Genomic DNA, 14,157 nt, shown 5'->3' with positions numbered 1-14,157 from the left:
TCCTTCCTGCTGTGATGACAGGGCTAAGGAAAGGGCGGTGGCTGCTCTGCTCCAAGAAGCAGTCAGATGAACTGTCCTAGGAAGTTAACTTTCCCCTTGTCCTCCCAGAGAGCAGACCTGTGTCCCGACCAGGTCCTGCGCAGAGAGGTCACTGGGCACCTGCCAGAGGGGGGTATCCAGACAGAGGTGGTTGTGGGTACTTCTGAGAACTGCCTTGAACCCACCTCCCCCAACTCAGAAGGATGCTCGGAGGGAGGTCGGGGAGGCGTCCGGCAGGCGAGGACCACCTTTCCACGCCCAACCTCGGGCTCTCCCACCCTCGCAGGGCCCGGCAAACAGCCCCTAAAGTCACGGATGCCCCCACAGCATGGCTGTAGGGGGAACCCTGGAGATGTCCGTGGCTCTCAGGGGTCGATGGGACTGAAAGCTTGAACGGGGATTGTCCTGGGAGATCCAGGACATGAGGTCCCAATACCCACAGAACCTTCTAGAACCAGGGTGATCCCCTACCTGCAGACGGACAGCTCAGCTCTGTCCTAGCTTTGCAGCCATTTGACACAAAGGGTCCCCCAGCCTGTCTGTGAAGAAACAGCTCGGCCTCAGGGAGCGAGGAAGCCCTCTGTTCCCACCAGAAGGGGAAGATGAGAAGCATGACCTGCCCACTGAGATAAGGCGTTCTGGGGCCAAGTGTTCCCACAGGGGGACGTATGTTCTGTCCACAGCCGGCCTCCAGGAGGCCTGAAGACATTGTCTCATAGGGTCTCTTCCCAGAAGAGGGCCAGCCCCGGGCCAGCTGGAAGACCTAAGGGAACATCCAGCCCCTCCACATATCCCTGCCCTCTTGCTGGCTCCACGTGCACCCGGGGAGGACGGTGGTCCCAGGTCTCTGTCCTTGCGTCCCAGCTGGTACTGTGTCCTTGCTTCCACGGGGGAAAAGCTCTATGCCAGCTGCAGAGGGGAGCCCCGCAGCGCCCCGCCCCTGGCTCCTTTGTTTTCTCTTTGTCTCCAGGACCTTAGTGCTGCTTAGAGCTACCCGTGTGACACTTTTCCCAGCCGCCAGGCACCCGTGGCCTCTGGCCCAGGCTCCTCTGCAGACTTGTCTGGTTACATCTGTATAGCCAGGAGTCTGTCGTCTTTCTCCCTTGTCTGGTCGGTCCTGTGAGCCCGTCTCCCACACCGGGCAGCCACGAGTCCCTTCGCAGGCCCGGAGTGATTACAGGACACCAAAGTGGCTTGTTGCTTTTCCTTATTCAAGGTGGGCACTGGTGACAGGAACGACCGGCGTGGTGAGGGTCCTCTCAGCCCCACATTGTAGCCCCTCCTCCTGATGTAACCCCCTGTGATGGAGAGGACAGCACAGATGCAATGAGGTTTCTCCTCCTACCCCGCGGCCCCATCCTCCCTTAAAGGGGCCAACAGGTGGTGAAGGTGTCTTGGAGTCAGACTTCCTCCACAGATGCGACCCCAAGGAGCCAAACATTGGCTTCTGGTCAAAGGAAAAAGTGGTGGTCATCCCAGTGTTGATCCAGAACTTCCTGGGGGTGAGGGGGTGACTGTCTCCATGCCCGCCTGACTTAGGGACTGGCTCAGGCACCCCAGTCTAGGCACGGTGTGGGACGCGGGGCACTCCGGGGAGGTAGCTGCAGCCTCGGGGCCCACCAAGCCAGCGGCCCCTGGGGCCTTCCAGCTGAGCACACTCGCTGACCTAGAGTTAGCGGTCAGCTTGCTGCCTCCCCCAGGGTTCCTGTCCCTGCTGTGAGCCCGAGGTGGCCTGTCCGAGGTGGCTATGCTGGAAAGGAGAGGAACGGCTGGGAGGGGGCATCTGCAAGCGTTGCTGCCGCCTCTCCGGGCTCTGCCTTCTCTCGGGGCAGCAGGCATGGGAGGTGCTCCCCCTTGCTTGGACCAGGGAAGATGCCCACCGCACAGGCTGATTGCGGACCCTGGGCCAACTTGGCCTTCTGCCCTGAGAAACCACGAGTAGGCATGTGGTGCTCTGCCACGGGGGAGCATAATGCCAGCCCCCCAGCCTACCTCTCTCCACACCGACTGCTGGGCGGGTGACCTCTCTTCCATATGATGACACAGCTGCGGGGACAGAGCAGGGTTTTCTTCCGTGCCAAGGCCGTGGCCTCCCTCGTATCGGCTGTGATGGGAGCCCAGAAGCCAGGCTGCTGAGACGTGTCTGTGGTCGGCCTGTTTCTATGAACCTCGCGCTCCTAGTTAACTTTCTGCCCTTGCCCCCACACCCCCGCTGACCCAGCCTCCTATTTTTCTTTCCGTCCATTAGGCAGCACTGACCGCTCCACGCCTGGCCGAGGCCACCCAGCAGCCCTCAGGAGAAGAGGCCCCGCCATTGCTGAGTTTGCCTGGGGAGTCAGTGACGAGCTGACACCGGAGGCGAACATGGGTCAGAAGGTCACGGGAGGGATCAAGACTGTGGACATGCGGGACCCCACATACCGGCCCTTGAAGCAGGAGCTCCAGGGCCTGGACTACTGCAAGCCCACCCGCCTGGACCTGCTGCTGGACATGCCCCCCGTGTCCTACGATGTCCAGCTGCTCCACTCGTGGAACAATAATGACCGCTCGCTCAACGTCTTTGTGAAGGAGGATGACAAGCTCATCTTTCACCGGCATCCGGTGGCCCAGAGCACGGACGCCATCAGGGGCAAAGTCGGGTACACGCGGGGGCTGCACGTGTGGCAGATCACGTGGGCCATGAGGCAGCGGGGCACACACGCCGTGGTGGGGGTGGCGACAGCCGACGCCCCCCTGCACTCTGTCGGGTATACGACCCTCGTGGGGAACAACCATGAGTCCTGGGGCTGGGACTTGGGGCGCAACAGGCTCTACCATGATGGCAAAAACCAGCCGAGCAAAACCTACCCAGCCTTTCTGGAGCCGGATGAGACGTTCATTGTTCCTGACTCATTCCTGGTGGCCCTGGACATGGACGACGGGACCCTGAGCTTCATTGTGGACGGACAGTACATGGGCGTGGCTTTTCGGGGACTCAAGGGCAAAAAACTGTATCCCGTTGTGAGTGCCGTCTGGGGCCACTGTGAGATCCGCATGCGCTACTTGAATGGACTTGACCGTAAGTGTCCTCTACACTGTCCAAGGTGGCACTCTCCCCAGATTCCATGACCCTGGGGTCCTGGGCAGGCCTGGCCAGAAGTTTGTGTAGTCATTGGAATTAAAATGTCTTTGAATAGACACCCCAGCACGTTCAGATCCTCAGAGGCGACTCTTGCCTGCCTCTGGTTATATGAAAAATTCTACCTGAAGTCTGCCAGATAATATAACAGCACCTCGTAGACGAAGGAACTGGTGGTTGGATAGATAGACGGGTGGATGGTTGGGTGGATGGATGGATGGATGGATGGATAGATGGATGATGGATGAATAGATGGATGATAGATGGATGAGTAGATGAATGAAGAGATGGGTGAGTGGATGAATGAATGAGTAGATGAATGAGTAGATGGGTAGGTGGATGGATGGATGGTGAGTAAATGAATAAATAACTGGAGGGATGGTCTTTGACAGATACGGTTCGTTTCTCATTGACCTGCCTTCAGGTTTGATCTGCAATTGACCAAGTTCTAGCACCGTAGCCAGCGTATTGTTGAGGTGGGTCTGCAGCCTTGGCGGTAGTAGGTCCCGTCACAGAACTGTAAGCTGGTGGCCTCTCTCGCTCATTAGACAGGTTTAGGGTCTTTCTCTCCTGGTGCTGGAGGCTCCAAGTAGGCTCCTTTGAGACATAGTTCCCTGAGAGAGGTGTGTTCACCCTTGAGGTCAAGAGGCCTCTAGAAAGGAGAACATGGGTTAGAAACAGACTGAGTCAGCAAAAATTTCCACCTGTCCCTTTGGGAAAAAGAGTGGCCTTTCTCAGACCTTGTGTGAAAATTACTCTCCTGTGATGGCGCTGTCCCAGTTTGGGAAGCGGAGGACTTGTGGCTGCCCGGCTGGGCGCCCACGGTGGCAGGTCCTGGACCTTGGGAGCCGTCCACCCCCAGGCTTGACTCTCACTCTTTCCTGAGTCCCTCCTGCCACCTGCAAATCTCCCCTTGTAAAGGGGGTGGGCCAGAAAGCTTCATCCACCCAGGCGCTGACCATCGTTGAGGAAGTTTGGCCTGGCACACTGAGATCTAACCCCCGCCACAGGGCAGAGGGGGCAGGAGGCCCTGCCAGGTGTCAGGGGCACAGATGCTTACTTGGGCCTTGCAGTGTCCAGCCCTTCAGGTTTGAGGGGATGGGGTAATGCGCTTGGGAGTGGGTTGTTGAGAACACCCGGTGAGCTGGACCCTGGTGGAGACTGGACGTGTGCCTGTGGCCTGAACCCACCTCCAACTGCCTTGTTTATCGGTGAGGTCTCCCCTGCCCTCCATCCCAGAGTCATAACGCCAGGCATTGCTTCCTGCCTCCCCCAGTTCTGGGCAGACACGGGTGGCCCCGCTCTGCATGGGGTTGACTTGGAGGGAACCCAGTGAGTGGGCTGCAGCGTCCTCAGCCCGCGGCGTGTGTGGGGTGTAGGATGGGGCGCCGTGCGTCAGAACTGCCAGCCCCGGCCTACCTACTGACGCCTCAGCTCCATATTGAGAGAGCGTCCCTGTGTCCTCGAAGGGTCACTCTGGCTGCTGTGTAGAAATGGACGTTAGTGGAGGAAGAATGGCCACTGGGAGGCCAGGGAGGAGCTATGACAGCTGTCCAGGGGAGCGGTGATGGGGGCCAGGGCTCACTCAACATGTCCAGGTGGTTCTATAAGTCTGGAGACAGAGTCCAGGTCAATGGTCAGTGGGGGAGTCATCTGTGGCTGGATGATGTCTAGAGCTGTGGCCACTGGGTGAGATGGCCTGGGGTGGGGAGCGCGAGGGCTAAGGCCAAGCCCTAGGGCACATCAGTGCTGTGAGGTCAGGTGGTGGATGAGGGGGAGTGGAGGGGAGTGGCCATGGGGCCGGAGGGGAGAGTGGTGTCCTGAACACCAAGCAAAGGAAGGACTTCAAGAAGGACAAAGTAATGCTAGATCAAATATGTTGATGGCTGAGAACTTCCCCTCAACTCTGGCCACGGAGTGATCACTGGAGACCTTGATGAGAGGCATCTGGGTGGGGTGGGGTGGGGTGGGGTCAAAAGCCTGATTGAGTGCTGGTTCAGAAAGGAGCAAGAAGGGCAGTGTGTGCGTTTCCTGGAAGGCAGGAGCAACTGAACACCAGCTGGGCGGCTGAAAACAACAGAAATGTATCTCCCACAGTTCTGCAGGCCAGAGGTCTGAGATCAAGGTGTCGGCAGGGTCAGTTCCTTCTGAGGGCTCCAAGGAGACTCCGTCCCATGCTTCCTCCTGGCTCCTGCTGGTTGCCAGCAGTCCTTGGCTTATAGGCGCATCATTCATTCTTTGCCTCTTTAGACATGTGGCCTTCTCCTCTGTGCCTCTCCTCTTCTTATAAGGGCATCAGCTATTGGATTCAGGGCCACCCTACTCCCCAGTGTGACCTCATCTTAACTAATTACACCTGCAAATATTCTGTTTCCAATAGAGTCACATTCTGAGGTTCCAGTCAGTCCTGAACTGGGGGGGGCGCAGGACACTAGTCCACCCTCTACACATGTAGAGACAGTGAATATAGACCAAGACAGGCCCTCCTCATGCCACTGCCTGGGGGTGGGGGGAACAGCCCAGCACTCAGATGAGGTCAGAGGGTACCCAAGTCCTCTGCCCAGAAGGCTTTGCTTTACCTCCCAAGGCAGCTGAGGAAGTTGGACTGTCACAGCCAGACTGGGTCTGGGGTCTTCCCAGGGAGCAGGTTGTAACAGGTGGAAGCTCTGGCCGGGTTTTCTAGGTGTCAGGCTTTACACTCAAAGGTGTGGAGGTAGTTCTGATCCCTTACTGCTCCGAGGCGTCTGGGGATTGGCCGCACCACCCCACCCCACCCCAGCCGCCAGGTCCTCACATCAGTAGGTAACAGCTGTTTGCAGAGCAGGTCAGCCAGAGTCACCCACGTGTGCACGCTCCCTGGGCACTGCCACAGGTGTTTTGTTCTCCTAGCCCACCTTCCCTTGCAGACCAGGCAGACCCTCCCTGACAGAGTCCCTGTCCCGTGCTGGGCCAAAGGCTGCAAATCATGTGGGTATCCCTGTGTGACCTCCCCCATCATCCAGGCAGCTCCGACCACAGGCCACTTGTTCTGACTCCTCCTCGGGGCCTGAGACCTCTGGGGCCAAGGCTGCAGCCAGAGGGGTTGCTCTGTCGTCTCCCCGTTTCCTGAGGAGGAGGAGTGGAGAGGGCCATTGTGCTGAGAGAGCCCGGCTTGGGCCCCAGGACTGCCTGCCACCCTCCCTAGAGGTGCAGACAGAAAAGGCCTATTTGCAAGCAGCAGACCACGGTCACCCAGGAGAGAGTCCCTGACCCGTGAGTGCCCTCTGCCCCCACTGGGAGCAGGCATGTCCGCTGAGGAAGCATTTTCCCTGAGTTAGACATTTTCGAGTTCTCCCTTTTCCGGCGCCCAGATAAGTCCTCTGCGGTTTGCCGCGGTTGCGGGTTCAGCCAGGGCGCAGCTCCTTTCCTTGGGAGCCTTTCAACTCAGTGACCTTCTGGTGTCCTCCTGGGGTGCCTCACTGATGGTGGCCCCTTCCAGGACCTTCATTCCGGCTGGGTCACAGGATGACCCTCTCTGGGGAGACTGACCACCCTGCCCTGCAGGGGCTTCTTTCTGGGGAAAAAGGCCATGTGGGAAGAAGGGGTTGTTTTAGACCCCCTGCCCTGCAAAAGGCTGGTCACACAGGGACAGTGGGCTCTCAGTTGAGGAGCAGGTGACTAAGGGTGCCATACCACCTGGCTGGATGTCAGGCATTCTTCCCCAGTTGGCAAAGACAAGGGGTTAGTGTTCTGCTTTTCTTTTTTTTTTTTTTTGTAAGAACTGCTTAATATAAAGGGAAATGCACACCGACGCCGGGATGGCAGTCCCACCACAACTTTCTAGAATCCATCTCGTGGAGCACCATTATCAGCACTGCTTGCTGGCGTAAGCACGAGGCCAGTGATGGGCGGAGAAGGTGAGGGTGAGGACATGACTGAATCCAGGACACTTCCTGACATGAGACAGTGGCCTTTGACCCCACGCACCCGAAGCTCATTCACTTAGCCCACGAACTAGATACTGCCTCTGTCTCTGGTGTTCAAGTTGGGCTGCAGTTTCTCAGAGGACTCCGAGAGCCACAGGCTGCGGTGCTGGGGCCACACGTGTCCAAAGAGGCCACCAGGTACTCGGTTCTCCCAGAAATGCGGAACTTGGCCTGTGAACTCTCCAGTTCCTCAACCTTCTGCTCCTATAAATAGCGCCTGATTCACTTCCTGATTTCTGTGCTGTGCTCTGGGCGCCTCCCCCTCTCATTCATATAAACTATGTAAATGAGCGAGCCATCTGGGTTTCCCCAGAGATGGCAGAGCGGCCAGGAGTCATCGGATAAACTCTGCCTTCTCTGTTGGGGAACTTCCTCAGGGGCATCAAAGTGGGCACCCAGCTTTGTGAATAGAGGTGGTTACAGAGCTCACAGCCCCCAGTAGGAAGTATTGAGGTGGAGGGAGGAGTTTCTTGGGTCCTATTAGCAACCAACCAAAACCCGTGGGACATTTCCCACGCAGTGCCCACATGTGTTTCTGTGGCCGGCGCCCTCTTGGTCTGCCTGGCCTTTGAAAAGCAATCTGACCATGGCCTGTGCCTCGTCATTCGGCTCCTGCAAGGTCAGCGGGGGTGGGGGGAGGCCTCTTTGTATACTTAAGGTTCCCAAGAATAGGCCCATACATGGAATGCCTGGGTAACTGGTCACACTTTCAGCTCATAACACATCACTGCCGCCGTCAGCTGCCACTCCAGTAGCCCACCTTGGAAGATCTGGCATGGCTGAAGGACATGTCCCCTTTGGCTGCACAGACCCTTCCTAACTGGGCTATGCAGTGTGGTCCAAAGGTGGTCTGGCAGAGGAAGCTCTGCCCCCACACCACACAGCTTCATGGGGGGGGGGTAGAGGTAGCTGTTGGTCCTTGTCTCTCTGGGTGAGCAGCAAAGAGCTGCTGGGAGCCTCCTCTTCATGCTGGTGCAGAAAGCCACACTTGAGAATTCCATGGACTGGTGGGTATCCGTTTTCTAGCCCTTGGCTCTCAGACGTTGGACCCAACTCTCACCTCCCCAAGCCTGTTTCTCCATCTGTAGGTTGACGACCATAGTCCCTACTGGGCACATGATGGGTGCTCCACAAGCCACAGGTTAAGTGGACCTGAAACCCATTAAGCCAAGAGGGTGTGATGGGAACTCCCTGTCAGCCCTCACTCCATGGCCTGGCCGGGCTCTCGGGCCACATTCAGTGGCTCTCAGTGCTTTGCCAAGTGCCTCTTCAACCACCAGGGGCAGCCCCTCTACCTCCCAGTGGGGCTGAGCCACATCCTTGAGCTGGGGGTGCTGAGGGAAGATAGAAGGGAGCCCCTGATGGCCAAGAGGAAGCAGCTCCAAACTCCCCCGCTTGGTCCCGCAGAAGGGCTGCTCCTCAACCGCAGGTCCAGGCCAACAGCTGCTGCTTCTGGCCTTCAGGATTTCAGCTGGATGGGACTCTGGAGACCATATGGTCCAACTCCGCATCTTAACAGATGGGGAAACTGAGGCCTGGGCAGAGGAGTGATTTGCTGTACAGGGCGGGAAGGGAAGAGCCAGATGTGGGGTTCCCCAGGCAAGGGTGCTTTATGAGGACAGAGACCCAAGGCTCTGCCAGCAGGCAAGGCGAGAAGCCCAGCCCTGCTCACCCGTAGTCTGGAGCCCTCGACTTGAAAGGAGGCAAGATTATTTTGCTCCTCCTCCTGCCTCTAGGAAAGGCCCCGGGTCATAGCTCTCCATGAAAAGCACTACTTCAATTCCTTCTTCTGTGACGATGGAGGAGAGATGAAAAGCAGTTGTTGGTCTTCTTATAAAGCCTGGAATTTAGTAAATGCATGATCAGTCTTAAGATTTATTCTGTTTTTTAATAACAAGTTTGTTGAGATATAATTCACACGCCATACATCCACCCATTCGAAGTGTGTGGCTCCATGGTCTCTGGTGTACCCCCACTTGTGCACCATCGCTGCAATCAGTGTTAGCAGCACTCGTACATCACCCCAAAAGAAACCCGTACTCACGAGCGGTCACTCCCCATTCCAACACCCCCAGCCATAGGGTTTGTTTTTCAATAATTGAAGATTTTCTTTACATGTTACTCTGAGACAGAGTGGTGACTATGAAAGAAACTTAATCTATAAATTTGTTGGTGGAATGGGCTCTCAAGGGAAACACTGGGGGTTTTCTCTAGTTTTTTTCAGTTTTGTTTTGCTCTCCAAGGCATCTCAGAGGCAAGGGGAGACAGGGTGAGACCACAGATCTGTTCCTGTCTGCGTTTCTGTGTCCAGAGCCCTAGGGGTGGCCCCGAGCAGCTCCAGGTGTGCTCACCTGCACCTGGTCTCAGGAGAGAGAGAGCGAGGAACAGTCATCCCTGAGAGGAAGGGTGAGCAGCCCCTCCAGGCTTTGGAGGGAATGACTTCCAGATTTTTTTCTGAAGGTGAAAGTTTATCTGAGGTGCAGGCTGCAGCTAGAAGCCTGTGGCCCTGGCATGTTAGGTCCCAATTGTGCCTAAGGGCCCTCGGTGGTGAAATACAGATGAGAACAGTACTGGTGACCTTCAGGACACCCTTCCTGAAAGCTCGCGTGGGGTCTCATGCGGTGTGTGTTGGGGAGAGCTGACTGCCGGCTGCCCTGGGAGGCTGCTGTTTGTCCTGTGTCAGAGCAGGGACGGCCTGTTGTGTCATGTCTTCCGCGCAGTGTGACCCTGGGCGTGACTTGACCTCTCTCTATCCCTCAGCTTCCCCATCTGCCTGTGATTACAAGATCACCATAAAGCATCATGAGGATTCAATGAGCTCACATTTGCGGAGCTTACCAGGGGTGCCTGGCCGGGCATGGGTTCTGTGTGTCGTTATTCATAATTAATTTTAAATTAAAAGTACTTAAGGATCCATTGTGTATTAAAACTCATCTCGAGGATGCTACTGTCGTTAATGTTTGTTGTGGACCCACGCAGGGCCATGCTAACCCGATGCGCTCTCTCCTGGTTTCCCCAGCCGAGCCGCTGCCGCTCATGGACCTGTGCCGCCGCTCTGTGCGCCTGGCCCTGGGGAAGGAGCGTCTGAGTGAGATCCACGCCCTGCCGCTGCCCGCCTCCCTCAAGGCCTACCTCCTCTACCAGTGATTCTCCGCCCGGGACACCAGCAGGACAGCCACCTGGTGCCAACTCACCGAGCCGCCGCCACCACCACCGCGCCCTGCGCCTTGGACGGGTGTCCGCAGCCGTGGGAGGAAGGCCCTCTTCCTCTTCCTCCTCCCAGCAGCTCTTCAGGACACGGACAGCTCTGGACACAAGCTCGGCTGTCCCCCTTCCCCGCATTGGCGGAAGGTGCCTGCATGCCGCATCACAGCCCTTACTTGGAAAAAGACCCAGCATGGACTCCTAGGAAGCCCGGCTCTGAGCTCCCTTCCGCTCTTGCAGTGGCATGGGTAGCCTCCACCTGCCGGGTGCCAGGGAGGGCCCCGGCACCGCAAGCAGATCCCAGGGGTGCTAAGAGGTGCTTAGACGAGAAGTCATGCCGCGGTGACCAGCTCAGGATGTCAGAAACGCACCGGGACACTGAGGCAGCAACCAGAAGTGGACCTCCTGCAGGCGCATGAGCACTCAGCGTCAGTCCCGGCTGCCGGGGCTACGGACCCTGTATTTATTCTTTGAACAATAACAAAAGCCATTTATTTATTCCATTTAGAAAGGGATCTTGTTCAGTCACCTCTCTGGAGTGTTCTTTTGCTTTTCTTTCACACTCCACTCCCTGGCACGTGTGTGCCTCACCTGTCCTTCTTGCTGGGCTGTGCCTACAGTGTGTCCCCACGTGGGCACAGGTGTCTTTGTGTCCCTTGACCTACCGTTTCCAGGGGGCTCTGCTCTGAGTTCCTGAGCTGGCCCCTCAGGGAGCATTAGCCTCAAGTGCAGTGTGAGTGTCTTAGGGGGTCACAGCTCCACAGCTGTGGCAACTCCTGTGTCTTCCCATAGTTCCTTGCACTTGGGCTCATACATCTTTGCGCGCGGTTTTATTTCCGTTGTCTTCCGTGGGCTCTTAGGTGTGGGTTTGGTTTTGCTTTTGCCTCCCTAGCTGAGATTTCCCAGTGCATCCTAAGAAGCTCCAGCTTCCCACAGGACCACCGAACCAAGAAGGGGGGATGAGTGGGTCTCTGTCCCCTGAGAAGCCAAGAGCAGGGCAGGGTGGGGGAGGCCAGAGCGGAGTTGTGCCTCACGGTGGAAGCCCAGGCAGGTCTCTACTTAGTTCCGGGTTCATCACTTCCCCGCAGAGCCAGAGGGGTGGGGTGGGGCGGGGCAGCCAGCAGGAGAGGGACGCCCCCTCCCTGCCACAGCCCCCCCACGTAGCAGACCCAGCCCCTCCCACCACGTTTGCCATTTCCTTATCGACTCCCTTCGAGTCTCACTTCAGTTCATTTCTGTACAGGTACAATAGATGACTTTATTTGTTTAAAATGTTTAATATATATGCATATATATTTGTCCGTAAGAATTATGTTTTAAACAGCTGCTGTAGGGTACCTTAAAAAAAAAAAAAGTCTTCCAGTGGAATATATTTTTTGAAGCACAAAATTGGTGCCAAGACTGGGTGAGGAATGTAAATTATCCCCTTATTATTGTGAGGTGGGGTTTTTTTTTCCACGGGGTGGGGGACCTTACCTGTAAGACTTTTATTTTCCTCACCCCTGTTTCAGGGCGGGTTTTGTCCTGATGAATGTTGCACATGAGAGAGTTTCACTTACACAGACCCAGCCTTATCGCCTTGACCCAGCGCCTTGGAGACATCACAGGGCTCTTTGTCACTGCTGCACCTCCCGCCCACCACCCTCAGTTCCCCCACCTGCAAGCCCACCCTTTTCCCCTCTCAGCCCAGAGCCCTGTGGCCTGTACAGTTTTAAAACTCCCATTCTATTTTATGATGGTTGATAATAGTCCGTAACCTAATAAAGGAAAGTTTATTAAAATACAGAGCCACTTTTGAGTCCCTCTTTGTGCCTTAGGGGAAGGGCAGGAGGCATGGCCGACCCCTCTGGGTCCAGCCAGTTGCATGGCCCACAGTTTTCAACAAATGAGGTGACTGCCCCCTTCGTCCCTACCCCTGCACCTGGCAGAGGGTGGGACCCCAGCCAGAGTCCCCAGAAAAGCAGGCGGATACTGGAGGGGTGATCCTAGAATGTCCCCATCCCTTCTCAGCAGTCTGTGAGCCTGCACCCCAGACTAAGGGGCTTGCTAACCTAATGGAAAGGATCCACACATCTATGAGAGACTGGGGCTGGTCCGTGTGTTGGAACGCTCAAGCTGCCAGTGGGCTTTAGGCCCACTGGTATGGGTGTCGGTGGAGTCCCAGCTACGGGCATTCGGTGCTAGGAGCTGGTTGTTCATCTTTGTGTCTGTCCCATGTGCCAAGCACAGTGACGCTAGTGAGACTTTGCCAACCACCATGGGTAGGGTCCTCACATCCCCTACCCCAGCAGAGAAAACAGGAAATCCTGGCTTATTTAGAGGATCGGTGAGTGATAGAGTAATCAAGAAATGCACTAGATATGATCACATGTCATGACTAGTTTCCAAAGAATTAACAAGAGTACATCCAGCTCCCTGTGGGCATTTTTTATTCTAAAGGCATGTCAGGATCTGGTGGTGCTGGAAAGAGTGTCCTGGTCAGAGAGCCCAAGACCCCTGGGACCAAAGTCCCATGTCCATTTCTCTAAGAGCCTCCTGGTCAGCTTTCTTCAGACCACCTGCATCAGCACCACCTGGGAGGTGTTGGTTAAAATGCATGTTTCTGGGCCCTGCCCGAGACAGACTGAATCAACATTTTTGGGGCCAAGCCCAGGAATTTGCTGTTTTCTCAGACTCCCCAAGTGAGCTTGCCTCAGAGAGTCTGAAGACCACTGGGACTGTGTCAGCTCTTTCTCTCAAAAAGTTGCTGGGTAAAGGGAAATTCTTTCGGTGAGTTGGTGGATTGGCCCAGCGACAAGCACATGGCCTCCTGAGTCAGACCTGGGTTCAAACGTTGGCTCTGACCCTGACTAGCTGTGTGATCTTGGGTGAGCCTCCGTGAATGGCTGTCATCATGGGCCCATCTCCTGGGAGGGTAGCAAGGGTGAAATGAGGTTTTTAGAACCGCCAGGCATACTAGCAAGTGTGCAAACAAGTGCTTTGAAAGCTCATGTGCTGCTTTCTGTTCTGGAAAATGGCAGTTCCTGGGATGGACTCGGTCTTTGAGAATGAACCAAACATTCCTAAACGAACTTCCCAATAAATGTTCTTTCTTCCTGGGGACAGTCTCCCAAGATCAAGGTGGGTATGGGGAAAGGGACCCCTAGGATGCCTTCCCCTGACATGTTTGGAAGAAAAGGGTGGTCTGAAGTTATTTTTAGGTTGGAGTTCATGTCTGGGTTGCAGTTGGAACTCTGGCTTGCTTTGAAGGGGGCGGCCAGGGGGAGGGGCAGGGTCAGGCAGTGGGGGCAGGGAGGGTGTAGGAAGCAGAGGAAAAATAAGCGCCTTTGTGCAGCCTGGAGACTTCTGGGGGAGCAGGGTTTCATGTAGAAGGGAGCGGTCTTCATAAAACCATCTTGCAGACTGGCCCATGTGGATGTAATTAATACCCTGCCTTCGAGCAGGTAGCAGCTTCTCAGGCTTGGCAGTAGATGGGAAGAGCCCTCCCGCCGCCGACCATCTCCTGTACATGGCTCCCCTCCCGCCCTTCCTCCCGCTCCTCCTCCTCGGTGAGATGAGGAATGTGGACTTTACTGAACCATAAAGTATGCCGGGGGAGCCGGGGAGGGGGCCGAAGACAGAGCAATTAGTTCCCGCTCCAGTCCAGACACCCAAGCATGGTTGGAGTCCAGCTGCAAGGAATATTTGAAATAAATGAGCTGCCCGGGGCCAGGCGTTTGCTGTGTTTTCTGTACGGGGCCATGGCAACCGGGGAGGAAATCATGAGCTAGGGACTGGGCTCTAGAATCAACAAATGATGTCCTGGCCGAGCGAGCCCAGAGGAAGCTGCTC

The 14,157-nt window shown here is 56.1% G+C and overlaps 1 protein-coding gene across 6 annotated transcripts in view; it reads left to right on the top strand.

The window, feature by feature from the left end:
* The window catches only part of SPSB1 (splA/ryanodine receptor domain and SOCS box containing 1), a 70,667-nt gene extending 57,109 nt beyond the window's left edge, over positions 1 to 13,558 (top strand). For 5 of the 6 annotated variants that reach the window (XM_066270523.1, XM_066270527.1, XM_066270526.1 and 2 more), the window contains exons 2-3: positions 2,288 to 3,097; positions 10,142 to 13,558. In XM_066270523.1, coding sequence (XP_066126620.1) covers positions 2,404 to 3,097; positions 10,142 to 10,269 — 822 coding nt within the window. In that variant the 5' untranslated portion in view covers positions 2,288 to 2,403 and the 3' untranslated portion in view covers positions 10,270 to 13,558. Of the gene's footprint in view, positions 1 to 1,237; positions 1,256 to 2,287; positions 3,098 to 10,141 lie in introns of those variants that run through there. The other variant, XM_066270528.1, reaches the window with a different exon arrangement.
* Positions 13,559 to 14,157: the final 599 nt, after the last annotated feature.

This window comes from Saccopteryx bilineata, chromosome 3, assembly GCF_036850765.1.
Source record: "Saccopteryx bilineata isolate mSacBil1 chromosome 3, mSacBil1_pri_phased_curated, whole genome shotgun sequence".
NCBI classification, from domain to species: Eukaryota; Metazoa; Chordata; class Mammalia; order Chiroptera; family Emballonuridae; genus Saccopteryx; species Saccopteryx bilineata.
The sequence above is the reverse complement of the archived record's forward strand: the minus strand, read 5'-3'. Positions and strand labels throughout refer to the sequence as shown.